Genomic DNA, 14,865 nt, shown 5'->3' with positions numbered 1-14,865 from the left:
TTCATAGAGTCTGAAACAAAACACAAAATTAGGCCCATTGGCATAAATGGGAGAATAATTATGGCTCCAGTGCCGGATCCGGATCACTTGTAGACTTTGTAGTTATGATTTTAGACTAAGTCAACCTCTTCAATTATGGTTTTAGGACAAAGTCAACTATTCAACCTCTTCAAACATGGTATTTTCGGGATGATATCATCATATTATTCTTGTTTAATACCTATTATGACCTTCTTATCCAACTAGCAAAAAAAAAGGAAAATAAAAACTCTAACTAGAAACTTGTAATATTTTTGAGATCTAGTTATTTCCATCTTTTAGCTAATTGATTTGTATGTTCTGAATAATCACTAGCCGCACCCACCTCAGCTGCCAAATAATATGCCTCTTCTGCTGACTTCACTTTGAGTTGTTTGTAAGCTGCCACCTTGATTCTCCCTTCTTCATCCCATAAAACTGCTCCTGCTGCTCCTTCATTTGTGTACCTATCAAATGCAGCATCAAATCTTAAATTAGTTCATGAGTACCCTTCTAGAATATCACGTACATCATTATTATTTGGGTTATGAGATGAAGGTACAGACTAGCATGTGTCTTGTAAAGAGAGCAAGTTTTCTTTCCTTTGGCTGCTATAATGGAACATCTGCTTAATTTTCATACCCCGTTACCAAACGAGTTTTGAAAGCCATCATCATTTAACTTTCCAGCGGAAATTAGGCTTAGCCGAATGTCAGTGACATATCTTACATCCTTGAGTGTCAAGGTATAGCCGACATTGGTTTCTACATGAACATCCCCAATGCCTACAATATTCGAGACGCCACTGTTACCCATCTTTACCTCACCAAACTCACCACAGCTGTAGGTAGTGAAGAATCCCCTGTGCGGTGTGACGTGATAGGATGCTCCTGTATCTATCACCCACTATGTATCCTGGCATGAGGTACTAAGACAGCACACACCACATTCTGACACAATTCTCACTAGACCATCGTCGACTAGTGCAGTAGTATCTCTGCTTGTGCTTTCGTTCCTTTTTACCATGTCTTCATGTATACATTTATTCTTCTCATCCCTCTTCATTGTTCTACACTCATACCTGAAGTGACCCTTGGTGGCACAGTAGTAACATTGTCTCTCTGCCTTAGGAGTTCTAGCTTCACCCCTAGATTTGCTTCTGTCATCACCTCTATAATGATATGGTTTTCTGCTCTTACCTCTCCCCGCTTCTGTGACAAGGATCTCTGAGTGAGAGGAGCTGCTTCTTGAACCCCTTCTTGTCTCCTCATTCAACAATGCACCAGTAGCCATCTCCATGGAAATAACTCCATCCTTAGCGGCTCCGTTAAGAGAAACTACTAACGTCTCCCAATTGTCGGGTAGAGAGTTTAATAGGAACAAAACCTCAACATCGTCTCCCATATCAATCTTCATCAAATGCAACTGATTGATGATATTCTATACTTCATTAAGATGCTCAGACATTGAAGAACCTTCTTTGTACTTCGTGTTGACAAACTTCTTAATGAGCAGCACTTTGTTTCTTGCCGACTTCCTCTTATAGAGGTCTTCGAGTTTCTTCCACAAGCCAAAAGCGATAGTCTCTTAGAATACATGGTGGAAGACACTGTCGCCAATCCACTATCGAATGTACCCAATTGCTTTTCTATCAAGCTTCCTCCACTCAGCCGCCACTATTGCATCTGGTTTTACTCCTCCATTCTCAATGGGTTGTGCCAAGTCCATGCAATAGAGAAAGTTGATAAGCACCCAAAACTGTAATATAAACCTTGTAGAGACATTACATATTGGTTAATTATGTGTGTAATAAATGCAAATTAATTGTATTTTCATATTTTTGCAGGTTTCGACACGTAAACGATGAAATTTCAATAAAACCAGCATTTTGGCATTGAAACAAGGTGAATATGCTAATTGGAAACAAAGCCTTTTTATCAAGTCCAAAAGAAGCCCATTGGAAGCTAAAATCAAGCCCATGAAGCCTGGTCAAAATGGTCAATTCCGGGTCAACCCTGGTCAAATCTTGTAGAAAAGTCAACGAAACTTCAGAAAATCATATATTTTGACTCCGAACTCCATTTTAGGCGTGTGACCTATGAAAATGATCAGCGTAACAAGCTCTATACAATGATATATAGGATCTATCAATTTATTGGATTGGGAATTAAAATAGGTCCAAACCAAAACAAAGTAAAAATCCAATTACTATTCATCATGATGTCATTAAATGGAAGCTTATGTAATCACCCACTTTCTCCACTTAATAAGTACAGTGCACAAACCACTTCTAATTATTTATCTTGTAATGAGAATTACTATTTACCAACTTTCTCTACTTAGATTATATAAATTCAATATAAAAGTAGATTAATTTGTAACCTTTGGATTGAAAATGTAAGATGTAATCTTAGTCACCCATTTCACTCCTATGAAACTATAAATAGGAGGGGTGGTGCTCTAAATAAACTTGCCAATTTACTTGTGATTTGTGGTCTTATAGCCCTTCACTCTCTTCTTCTCTCTCTTTTAGTTTCATGTTTAGGAAAATAATTCCATAGTTTAGGAAATAAAAAACTTCTTCTTCTTCTTCATTTTCATTAGTTGTAGTTATCTCATCATGAGCTAACTCATTCCTTGTGGAGGGTTAGATAAACCCATGCGAGGATAACTCTACTAATGAAGATGTAATTCAATTGCTTAAAATTTAACAAGTTTGATTTTTACTTCAATTACAAAATAGTTAGAAGTGGAAAACAAACTAGAGGTTGAAGAAGTGCTCTAGAGATAAGGTGCTAATTTAATCTCTCATGCTAGTAGAATCTCTTTAGAGATTTAGAAATTCTACTAGGGATCAAAGTTTAATTATTTACTTTGATTTGTCTATGAATCAAAGTGAATATGAAAACTAACAATTGAAATATGTCTTTCATTAATAGTAGTTTGAATCACATGGTAAATCAATCCTCCACGCTTCTCTCTCTTCTATATTCTTTAGTAATTTTAGAATAAATTTGTTATTAGTAACTTTTGTAACTTATAATTAAAAGAAGTATAGTGTAGTGTAAAAACTTCCACCTAAAGCCTTATCTCATTTAAGGTTTCTCTTGAGTAGTCTAGCTAAGTTGTGAACAAGTGCTTCAATGTTAGGCATGGGACGATACCTTTACTCGAACTATATTTCAACATGAACCGAGAGTAAGGTAATTGATATAAGTGTGAGTTGGAGTAACATCCAATTTAATTCTTATCACAAGTCTTCCATCTTGGCTTTCAAAATAGTGTAGTTTGCTCTATTTAGATTAGTCATGCGAGTGTTCACGGAATGATCCATCTCTACAAGCTATTTCAACTCAAACTTCCTCTCAGGAATTTAATCAAACACCTTATGGGCAAGGTTTGGATAACAACCTAGGTTAATCTAACCTGGCTCTGATGCCACTTGTTGGGGAATAACGATACCAATCGATCCCCACTATTAAGATAACTTGTACTAGGACACACTACTACTCCAGACAAAATCTAAACTTTCACTACAACCAACAACAAGCCCAATCTTCCAAGCAATCAACAACTATCCCAAGCAAGTAATAATAATGCAAGAAAGTAAAACATACCACAACACAAAGATGTAACATGGTTCGGCCAATGATGCCTACCTCCACAAGAGCTAATCATTTATAAGTATGGGAAGGAAGATTACAATTACTCCTCTCAAGTCTCTCCACCTTACTAGATCACTCCTCTCTCTTTACATGCTTTTCTCTCTGCAAAGGTTCTCTCTTAATTTTGATCTCTCTCAAAATTGGGTTTATTTTTCGTGACTTGTTGGCTTGTGTGTCTTAGGTTTTCCCAAAACCCTATTTCTATTTTTATACCAACTCGCAGTTTCAGAAAACATAAATTTTGACGAATTTAGACCTGAGTGTGTGCGCCCCCTCAGACAGGCCATTTCGAGCGTGCGCAGGCCCTCTTCGAATTCTGCAGGAAAAAGTCCAGTAGACATGTTTTCAGAAAAGTGAGGAAAAAAACTATCTTCTTTTTCTCCAAGGGACCTTGGGCAAGACCATTTTCGAGCGTTCGCTCGCTCAAACTTCTCCACGCAAACATCAGCGGATTCTCTCTTTCTTCCTCATGTGAGGGATAACTCCAACAGAGGCTCTCTAAGAATTCTGGGCAAGGCTCACTAGAATTTAAAAATGAAGTTGTTTTGCTACATAAGCTTCAACATAGGAATCTTGTTAGGCTTTTGGGATTCTGTTTTGTTGGAGAAGAAAAGCTACTTATTTATGAATACCACAATAATAACAAAAAAATGGTGAAAAGCTTTTGGGATTCAAACTTTTAAATCATGCCCTGCAATAATACCATAATAATAACAGAAAATGGGCAGCTTCTCATACTTGAAATGTATAACACACATGCCTTCACCATCCAAGTCCAAATCTTCCCCAGGAATTAGGACTATTTTGAGATTATAATTCACCTGGATTCTGGCATTGGGTGGTGTGAATGTTGCCCCCCATTTATATCAATATTATTATTCAGTAGCCCTTCCAAAAGCATTCACAATGGTTTATGTTGACATATATGAACCTCTAATATATTAATTAATATATTACAAGAAAACTGATTTTTTTCCCACGGTCTTGTGGGAAACCATTTTCCCACGGTTTTGGACCGTCGCAAAACCGTGGGCTTTTTGTGCATCGGAAATGGTATGCCCTCAGTCATGACCGTCAGTAAAGCCTACCAGTAGCTACAGTCGTTGCGTTCGTTATTGCCATCGGAATGGCCACGGGAGAAACCGTGGGATAGTCCGTGGCAAAAAGGTCAGTTTTTCCTACGGTCGTAATGCGTGGGATAAGATCAGTTTTTCCTGTGGTCGTGGGTTATCTTTTTTCTATTAAAAAAAAATAGCTCGTTATTTTCACATATCAACCTATTTCTACACATTATTTCCAATTACACAACCTCCAATCATATCCACAAAACTTTCTACAAATTCTTCATTGCACAATTATCAAAAGATAGAATTCCAAGTGCAAATACAAAACAAACATAACAAATGAAAAAGAAAACACGGAACAACTTAATAAGGGGAAATACAAGTCATTACAAGGAAAGCATAAGTTATGTTCGACTCTAAAATAAGAACATGGACTTGAACACGCCCATCTTCATCATCCAGCCTTCACAATACCGTTAATCCAAGTCTAACTTTTTATATACTTTGCGCACTTCATGCTTGCCAAGATGTGCTGCAAATCCTGCAATATGGCTACCCCGAGTTTTCATATTAATCAACGTCAAAACTTGCTTTATACTCATGAAACTAGTTGCTAACCCCAATAACTGGTTTAAAGTTTGTTAAATCCACTACACCGTTTGGGCTATTTTGTAACCATTGAGATTTTTCATTACCAACACATATGTATCCGTTAGGTAATTACCAACATTTAATAACCGTTAGCAATACAAATATCCGTTGGTAAATATTGGTAAATATTATGTAACGTTTGTTGTATATTTTTCTAATGCTTGTGTATACGTCACAGAGTTGATAAACAAAAGGGAACATAATTAAATTGTCAAAAACAAAAATCACTCTGCTAAAAATATAACAAAAAATTAAGCGGGATTTGTTTTTGCTCTTGCCGCTCGTCTAAATCACGATGCCCTAAAAAGAAATCAATAACAAGTGAAAGAAAAGGAAAATAACAGGAAGGAAGAGAAAACAGTAGAGTGGTGTTGTCGGCCAAGGTTTCGATTCCTCACTGGGTAAATCGTCCTCTCTTCCTCTCTCTTGTTTTTCTTATGTTCTTCCCCTTCTTGTTCATCTTCTCTCCTGATTGATTTCGGGTTCTAATTAAAAATTTTATTTCAGAGATTAAATGAGCAGTCACTGCTTTTGTCACTCGATCTACTCAAGGTAACTAATTTACTCATCAATTTTTTTTTTTAAAGTGAGGTTCTTGCTTATGGGTTTTGTCCAACTTTCGATTGTGAGATAAAAGAATCGTCTTTTATATAAAAGGTGCTTGTTTTTATTAGATTTGTTTACTCTCATGTGTTGTGACTTGATTTATTCAGTGTTAATGTTAGATCGATGTTTTATCTAACACTATTAATGGTTTATAGTGTTATTTTTGAAACTTAAATGCAATATCTGATTTGTTTTAATATTTTGTCTTGTTTTACAATTAGCAGTAGTACCCCTTTGGTTTGTTCATGTCAAATTTATTAATACAATGAAAGTGAGCCATCTTTGTGGTCGACTCTCTCTCTCTGTGTGTGTGTGTGTGTGTGTGTGTGCGCGTGTATGTTTGTGTGTTTGTTTGTTTCATTCCCCTTTTGTTTTTGAAATGCTGGTTATTATGATATATTATATTTGATTGAAAAGTCCAACTTTGTTCACCAGCACAGTAACCATGCACTCTGTGCATTTTCATTTGTCAAGTTAAATATGACTGAAATGAAAAGCTTGGGTGAATAAAAATGGACTCTCTATGTCACACTCTGCTGAACTTCTGAAACCTCCCAACCTTCAATAAAATGGACTCTATGTTACACTTTGTGTTCACGGACCCTCATCATCGAAAGTTAGGGAATTCAAAATTACACTCATTTTTGTTAGATGGGAAGTTTTTGTCTACCTTTGCACTTGCTCGATCAATTTCCTTCGAGATTTTAAACCCAAATCCCATCATTCTTGAGAGGAATATTTATATGCTTCTTGTCTCTTGAAAATCCTGCACTTGAAGGTGATTTAGCCAAGTCAATGATTTCCTTGTAGAAGCAAAGACAACATAAATTAACACTACCAAATAACGTAGCCGTGTACCCTGTCGTCTGATCCGGAGTCAACCAAACTCCGAAGTTTTCTCAATTGCAGTAGTACCCCTTTGGTCTCACTTAATGTGTAAAGTTTTAACTGTTAAGTATTACAGGAAAAAAAAAAGGAGAAAACCCCATTTTTTTTTTTGTGGTTACATAGTATAGTATGGTAGTTGACAGTACAGACGAGTGTTTAAGTGTTACATGTACGTTTGCATATAATCAGATGATTGAAACTTATTTACTTATTTTGTCCTAAATTCCTTAACTATATATAAACATGTTTTATTGTAGAATGAGTGAGCAAATTCAGAAAGTTTGGATGAGCAAATTCGTCTTGAAGGCCATTCTTTTCCCCAAGATGATGTTCTACTACAAGATATGTATTTATTACAGGTTGGCGCATATCAATCTAGGAGTGTACCATTATATATTTGTTATGGGTTTGAAGTAAATACATAATCTGGTTCATTACCTTGTTTACTGATAGTTTTTACTAATAAGGTGCCAGCAACACTCTGGTAGTTGTTAGAAGATTTCCCCTAGGAAACCCATGAAGGAATGTTCCAAACCTTTCCAGGTAACAACACTCTGGTAGTCGTTACATAGCTATCCGGGCTGATGTTTGGAAATATTTTATTTCCCTTGTCTTATTAGTTCCTATTTATTTTTAGCTTTGTAGTGGATTGGACGAGAATGCAGCGGGTGCCTTTGCTCAACTTGTCTTTTCACCTTTTGATGAATCTTTTGCTGAAAACGTAACATTGCTACCATCAGGTTTCCGTGTCATACCATTGGACCCTAAAATAGTTGAGTACCAGCCTTAAACTTTAATTTATGGTTATTCAGATTGTGATATATTTTGTGCTACTTAACATTTTTTTGTGGTACTGCAGGATGATAGTGCAGCTGTTTGTACACTGGATTTGGCTTCCTCCTTGGAATCCGGTCCTAGTGGAGGACGTCTGGCTGCTGAAACCACATTGAACAACTATAGCCTAAGGTCGGTCTTGACCATTGCATTCCAGTTAAGCTTTTGAGAACCACTATCAAGACATTGTGGTAGCCATGGCTCGGCAATATGTAAGGAGCATTGTGGGTTCTGTTCAGAGAGTTGTGAATGCTATTTCCCCATCTAGGCTGAGCTCCCAGCTAAAATCATTGCCTGGGTCTCCTAAAGCTGTCACGCTAGCATGGTGGATTTATAGGAGCTATATGTTTGTAATAACTTCTCACCACCACTAGATGTTTCATTGACATGCATTTGTGGTTTGGGTAATGTAGGTTCATGCGTCTAGAGTAAGCAACACTGTGTAGAGTAAGTAGCAAAGTTACTATGTAGGTTTATGTTTGACATTGTGTCAATGTAGTACTTAACTTGTTTATGCTACTCTTACCAGCCTCCTGATACCTGGAAATGATACTCATAATATGAACCATATATATGTGTGCACACATTCATAGTAAATTCAAATGACACAGCTACAGAAAAACTGTTAGTATTTTCTAACCTTCAAATTGTGGATGAGTATGTGTTTCGAAGCAGATAAAGTTGCTGAGAAATATACTTCCTTAGAAGAGATAGAGAACGAATCGACATAGGGAGAAACATAAGAGGCACGCGAGTCCGCGGTTGCCTACGCTTCCAACTGTTTCTCCTTATCTTATTTTGACATAAACTGATAAACCTTAGCTAACTGACAAAGCCCCGGGTTTGGCCGAAATATTTAACGGGCCACTATAACATGAAAAATAATATAAAAATGACTTGAGGACTGCAATAGTAAAAATGAGTATCTCATCTATAATTTCTATCGTGCAAAATGGGTGCCTGCTAAAAATTGAAGGCTTTAGATATTAATAAAAATATTGGGTCTTTGATGCAAATAGGCAAGTTGTGCCAATTTTCTTCAAAGTGACATGAGGTCCCTTCGAACACAATTCTGTCATTTAATGAAGGATATTTAAAAGCTAGGTGATCACTTTCATTTGTTCTGATTAGGTATGATATATCTTTATGACTCTCTTACCGATAGTGAGAATAATGGTTATTCTCACAAACCTTTACCCAGTAGGGGGTTTACTGTGGACAGAGAATTTTATAATGGTGTCTACCAACCTCACAACAGCCCAAGACGCCTTACATGCGATTGACAAAGTTTTATTGCCAGATATGTGCGGTCCTGTCTGCAGAAAGTCATTGATCAATAAATGAAGTATAGAAGAGATCCCAACCTTCTTTTTATTACCCAAATCACTTTTCCCCGGCTTTGAAGGAGCACTCGAGGAAGATCATTCCCTATTAATACTACTACTAGAAATGGAAAGGCTACACAAACTTTCATCAATGCTTCTCGATTGAAAATCCGCCGTTTGGGCTAGTAGGCTTTGCATTTATTATGCTCTTTCTTCGAAAGTTTGGTTTAGTTGGATCTCCAGCTAGTCCAATCTTTTCAGGTCTGGTTTATTCTCTTCATTTTGGTTATGGTTGGATTTTAGGAATATGTTAATGGGTATTTGGATTTTTTTTTCAAGATTCACAAGGAAGCATTGCTGATTTGGGGTTTTCTAAATGGCTTGAGGGGTTTGCAAGGCGGTCGGGGTTTTGAGTTTTCTCCCCTGTTATCGATAGTTTTAGTTTTTTTTGGAATTTTTCATCTATTTATTTAGATCACTAGTTAAGGAGGGAAAAAATGAAGTTGGATTTATTGCAGATCTCTTCAAGACTTGACTAAGTAGAACAAGGTGTAGTTTATATGCACCCTTATTCACATTCTTAACAAAAGTTTTTGGTTATCAGTTTTGCGAATAAAAACCAATGTATATATCTCGATACATGGGTGAACACGGTTGTAGGGGGGTTGATCCCTTAACCCGGTGATGGAGGAATTGGATTCTATGTTTGTGTGCATGTACAAACATGAACAGAACCTATGCCATCTAATTTGTAATTATAAAAATGAATATGTTCTGATAAGCAAGTTACAATTGTTACTGCAATGCCCATAATTGAAATTCCTGTGCCTGCTTGCGTGATATTATTTGTTTATCTACTTTTATTTCTTTGATGTTATACAGTGCACATCGTCATGTTAATTAGTATCATCTAGTCCATGCAGTCTTATCATTATATGCTTGTTTTACTTACTTGTTTTTTTCTTGTTTTTAAGCATGAAAAGAACTTAATATTAGTTGGTCGTTCCTATAAAGTAAGAAAAACTGTTTACTATCGTTGCCCGGAAACTTGAGTAAAATAAGTTAATAAGGTAAACTCAACTTCTTGTTCACTTATTTTATCACTTCTTATTAGTTGGCTTGATATTATGTTTAATCTCTGTGTAATGAAGGACCTTTACTCTTTCTTTTCGAATTTGTTGAATATTTATCTCGTGCCTTATGCCTATTTTACTAATTTACAGCAAGCTGGCGGTGCTCTTTTAAAGAATGACGATACTGCCTCTGAGTTGCGAGGAATTGTTCCCACCAATGATAAAAACAAGTCCAGGTTAGTGATATATCTTCTTTTGTGAGAAGTGTATTAAATTAAATCCAGGTTATATATTATACGTAAATTCCAAGGATGTTACAAACAGAGCTATTAGTGGGGGCATATGAGATGCAATTCGCTGAAGAATGAAAGGTCGCATGATGCATTTGAGCTCATAGCCACATTATACGTTGATCACTCAATGATGTCTTGTTTTTGTGGTTTAATTGAAAATAGAAATTATCTTTTGTTGGATACTTCTAATACCAAAATTACTAGTATATTAGCAACTTAGCAAGTTTGATTCAACTATCTTTGTTTTGAATATTGTTTCTAGGATCACACAGTGTAATAAAAGCAATTTACAACGGTTCTGAGTTCTTGAAGAGCTCTGTTTGAACGAGTAAACACCATTTAGAAGGGCCTTAGGACAGCACACAACCTTAAGGTATATTTTAGAACCTATAAAGTCGATGTCTTTATATTTTAGTGCACTATTGTCCTTTTTGACGGGGACTATACAACGATGCCTTTATAATAACTATGCGATATGATGTGCCATATTCATTTGTATGATAGCCAACTGTTGTGCTTTTTATTACAGAAGTATTATAGAGGTGGCATGATTAGTCCATTAAATAGCATAAAAACTTACCTGGCGCAGTCTTGTGTGAGTGGGGTAGAGTAATTCAACTTTGACTTATGTTGTAATTGGTATCAATGCACCATCTTTTTTATTTTGCTGATCGATTTCATAATCATGATTTCCAAAACAAATACGTTTCTATAATGTTTCTTGGTTTGATCATTTGTTAAATAGTTGTTTGATATTGGCTCTAGAGAAGGCTCAGTAGGCTCCTTTGGGCCGTTTAAAGTTCGCAATGTTCAAGTTTATGGAGGGTTTGTTCTCCACGTTGATTCTATTGGTAAGAGAATGTGGTAGAATTTCTATTTGAGATAAAAGCAATGTGCAAGGTGAGATACTTAACCTTCTACCCCTTTATTTTCTAGCTATTATGATCCTTCATTTTCATTCAATTTTCATATTGCTTGATGGCATGCAGGTAGATTATGAAAGGCGTGCTCTCATTGCCCCAAATTGTACATGTACGCACATGCTAAACTATGCTCGTTGACATTGAGGACACCATTCAGATGAGTGAGCAGACCCGTTATTGTTTAAGCTATTTTGATTTAAGCTTTTCATCTTTTTAAGTTAGTAACAACTTAACGTTTTGGTTTGATGCTAGGTTTATGAAGTTTGGAGTTGAATAGCACACCACTCAGGGAGTGAATACCTAAACGAATCGATCTGTTAGCATGCTTTTATTCCTATCTATCTTATACGATATAAATAATCAGCACCACACCATCTGTCTAGCAACCAGTTCTAGTAATCTCTAGTACCCTAGCAATGACTAAGCACCAATTGTTTAGCAACCTGCTGAAATTCAAAATTAGGACTGGTCAGCTCTAAAGCACATAGTAATATTACAACTTGGCAAGGGAGAATAAACTAATACTACCAGGAGTACCAGCTACCAATATGAAATCAATACACAAATTTTATTGCCAACCTTCCTTGCGACAAGAAACAAGAAAATCAAGACTCCAGTCTCCGTAACAGCCATTGTCACCACCTACTCCACACAGAGAAACTTTTGTGAGCAAATGTTGCTACGAATAGATAATATCTTCAAAACCAGCTTCTCACTTTACTACACACACAAAAGAGGTATATATTTGTCCACACAAGAACATACTGCAACATGTCTAAATAGATGGAATGTTTGCAGAGTAAAGAGTCTTACCACCCCAGCTATTGAAGTTCCAATCTATTCTTGCAACCTTATGCTCTGGGTCTCCTAAACTCGGTGCCTTGTCATGTACAACAAACTATCCACCAAATAAAGTCACAATGTCCATGCTACTTGCATATAGAAAGAAAAAACAAAAACCTAGAAAAAAAAAAAGATGCGTCAGATTCAAAGAAAGAAATATGTAGTCATTGAAGTGAAAATATTACCTGAAATTCAGTATTATTCAGATCCTCAATGGCTTTAGCACCCAAATCTTTAGTCCTAAAGGTAACAAACGCATAACCGGTATTCTCTCGCGAGTCTTTGCCTTTCATCATCCTGACCTGCAATAGAAAAATTGTCAATCTTAAATATTTAGGTGTAATGAAGAGAGGTAAAACCACCATAAAAACCATAAACATCAAGGTTGTCTCCATCAAGGTCCACTTGCTCTTCAGGTTCAACTGGATTCTCTATTTCAGCAGGCTTTTCAGGTTCAACTTCCTTCCTACTCCTGGTTACTCTTGGCATCTTCTGAGTCTAAGATGGTAAGCGTAACAATACTAGTAGAGATAAAGTAGTAGCAATACTAGTAGAGATATGCAAGAGAAAATACTGAATGATAATCAATAGGATGATATCAAGTGCAAAATGATGAAATAAGCTTCTCGAAATTCAGATATCAGAGCTAAACTTTGGTTCACTATTAAGATGCATGTCAACCAATGTTGTTATACCACCTGTGAAATATTTTTAAATCAGTTGTTTTACTAGTTGAACATTCTTGTGTGGAACAAATTACTGAGTAGAGTAGACTGAGTAGTAGTAGGGTAGAGTAGATTGCATCTCTACTCTACTAAATAGAGCGTCAAGAAAGAAGATTGAGTTCAAAAGTCTATAGTGAGTTAGACTGTTAAATTGTACCAGCAGCCGCTGCTTTTGTCCCCGAAGAGAATCCTTCCCATTCGGCTCTTCCAGGCTCATCAAGATGTGCATGCCTACCAATAAGGTGAAAACGTTTGATCAACATATAGCAACTGCAATTGTTTAAGTGGGATTTGATCCACTTAAAGGAAATTTGGTGAATGTAAGTCTTTGGCATTCATCATTTCCACTCCCATCAACATAAAACAATCAGAAAATTCATGATTCCTATTAAGCCTTTTACTTCACGCCTCAATTCACTATTGATGTCTCCTTAGCCTCATCGACATAATAATTGTGATGAACTTAACTACATGAAATCTATATGCAAATACAAGTGAATTCAAAGGAAAATTACATTCAAGTATACAAGAGAAGGGGAGAAATTAGCTTCTTACACATCAATTAAGCCAGACATGACGACAGCATCTCCATAATTAACCACATGTCCCTTGATAATTTTTCCATTCTGATAATTCCCATTAACCACAGAAATAATGTTCCCCCCTTTTATCTCAACTGCCAATTTACACATTAAAAAAATTAACAATTATAAAATCCAAATTGCATCTTTCTATCCCATTCAAAAACATTTTGAGAATGGTACTAATTAATAATCTAATAATTACATAACACATAAGAAAATATTATTACTAATCTGTACCAGAAATGACACCTTCTGGTGTAACAATCTGAGTGCTAGCAATCCAATACCGGTCATAAGGCAGAAGGGTACACAAACTATTTGATGGTTGCAAAAAAAAACAAAATTAATTGTTGATAAAGTATACAAGAAACTTCACTTGGTATGTAAGTATGTTAGTGGTCCTGCATGCATGTTTATCACTTTATTAGTACATGAACATGCATGCCTACATACATACATAAAGATTCACGGCAAGAAACTTTTAAGAAACAAGTATCAATATAGTAACAACAAAAAAGGAACATCACAAGATAAAGAAGAAAAGTTACCTTGGAGGAAGTTTTGATGTAGAAGAGCAAAAAAGATATGACAAGTGAAAGCAAAGGAAAGACTCTCCATCTCAGAAACTCGATGTCCTCCTTTTCGCTTTACATGCACTCTCTTTCTCTTTCTCAGAAACTCCATCTCAGAAACTCTATGTCCTCCCATTATAAGAAGATAGCAAACACAACGCCAACAATTTTGAGGTTGACTCAAAGCCAACAATTAGAATAAAGTGCTAAAAGTGGTGTCTTGAATCCTTAAAAACATCTTCATCTCCCATTTTAAATTCCATAAAGGTCTTACTCTGACCTATAAAGGTGAGCCGCAAAGAATCAAAGCCATGTAGAACATATGCATGTAACATTCTCTTGTCTGCGTTCAATACTTGAACGAATTTCGCATCGAAGAAATTATCCATAAAGAGCAAATGAGCATTTACGTTTCTTTTCAGACTGGGGTAAGAAATAATACTTACAAGAAATGTACCTAAGGCATGAAAAACAAACCTGATTAACAACCTCTCCAAAAGCTACAAATGAGAATTCCCCGCCAGGTGCAAGTAGAAGGCCTACTCCTATTGTTGCTATCATTGAAACACCGAAAAGTCTTCCAATTGATGCAACTAAAATGCCCTTCCCACCAATCAAGAGGCCTAATGTCCCAATGTCCCCAATTTGCAAACCAATAAAAAAATAGACTAGATATTCCATACTTGTCGGTAACCAATTGCTTTCGAGTTCGAATTTGAATTTGGAAGAAGGCCTATGTCAAGAAGGTGTGATGCCTCCGGCGAAATTCCCTCCTACCTAAATGAAAGACCGATAAATAGA

The 14,865-nt window shown here is 36.2% G+C and overlaps 1 protein-coding gene and 2 long non-coding RNA genes across 3 annotated transcripts; 2 read left to right on the top strand and 1 right to left on the bottom strand.

The window, feature by feature from the left end:
* The first annotated feature begins 5,842 nt into the window (after nucleotides 1–5,842).
* Nucleotides 5,843–8,214, top strand: LOC147507622 (uncharacterized). Its single transcript, XR_015216210.1, has 4 exons — nucleotides 5,843–5,950; nucleotides 7,150–7,251; nucleotides 7,530–7,664; nucleotides 7,752–8,214. It is a non-coding gene; the product is annotated as an uncharacterized LOC147507622 (long non-coding RNA).
* A 1,822-nt stretch (nucleotides 8,215–10,036) lies between these two features.
* LOC147507621 (uncharacterized) lies at nucleotides 10,037–11,697 on the top strand. Its single transcript, XR_015216209.1, has 4 exons — nucleotides 10,037–10,360; nucleotides 11,183–11,317; nucleotides 11,407–11,501; nucleotides 11,593–11,697. It is a non-coding gene; the product is annotated as an uncharacterized LOC147507621 (long non-coding RNA).
* Nucleotides 11,698–11,741: 44 nt separating this feature from the next.
* LOC147507620 (putative allantoinase) lies at nucleotides 11,742–14,722 on the bottom strand. The gene is made up of 8 exons (XM_086599059.1): nucleotides 14,542–14,722; nucleotides 14,041–14,344; nucleotides 13,464–13,584; nucleotides 13,066–13,139; nucleotides 12,369–12,881; nucleotides 12,154–12,238; nucleotides 11,920–11,982; nucleotides 11,742–11,786 (listed from the first exon to the last, which is right to left on the bottom strand). The coding sequence occupies exons 2-5, from the start codon at nucleotides 14,198–14,200 to the stop codon at nucleotides 12,817–12,819; spliced, it is 420 nt and encodes a 139-aa protein (XP_086455185.1). The 5' UTR covers nucleotides 14,201–14,344; nucleotides 14,542–14,722; the 3' UTR covers nucleotides 11,742–11,786; nucleotides 11,920–11,982; nucleotides 12,154–12,238; nucleotides 12,369–12,816.
* Nucleotides 14,723–14,865: the final 143 nt, after the last annotated feature.

Source organism: Coptis chinensis, chromosome 3 (assembly GCF_015680905.1).
Source record: "Coptis chinensis isolate HL-2020 chromosome 3, ASM1568090v1, whole genome shotgun sequence".
Taxonomy (NCBI): domain Eukaryota; kingdom Viridiplantae; phylum Streptophyta; class Magnoliopsida; order Ranunculales; family Ranunculaceae; genus Coptis; species Coptis chinensis.
This window is presented reverse-complemented; position numbering and strand designations above follow the sequence as displayed.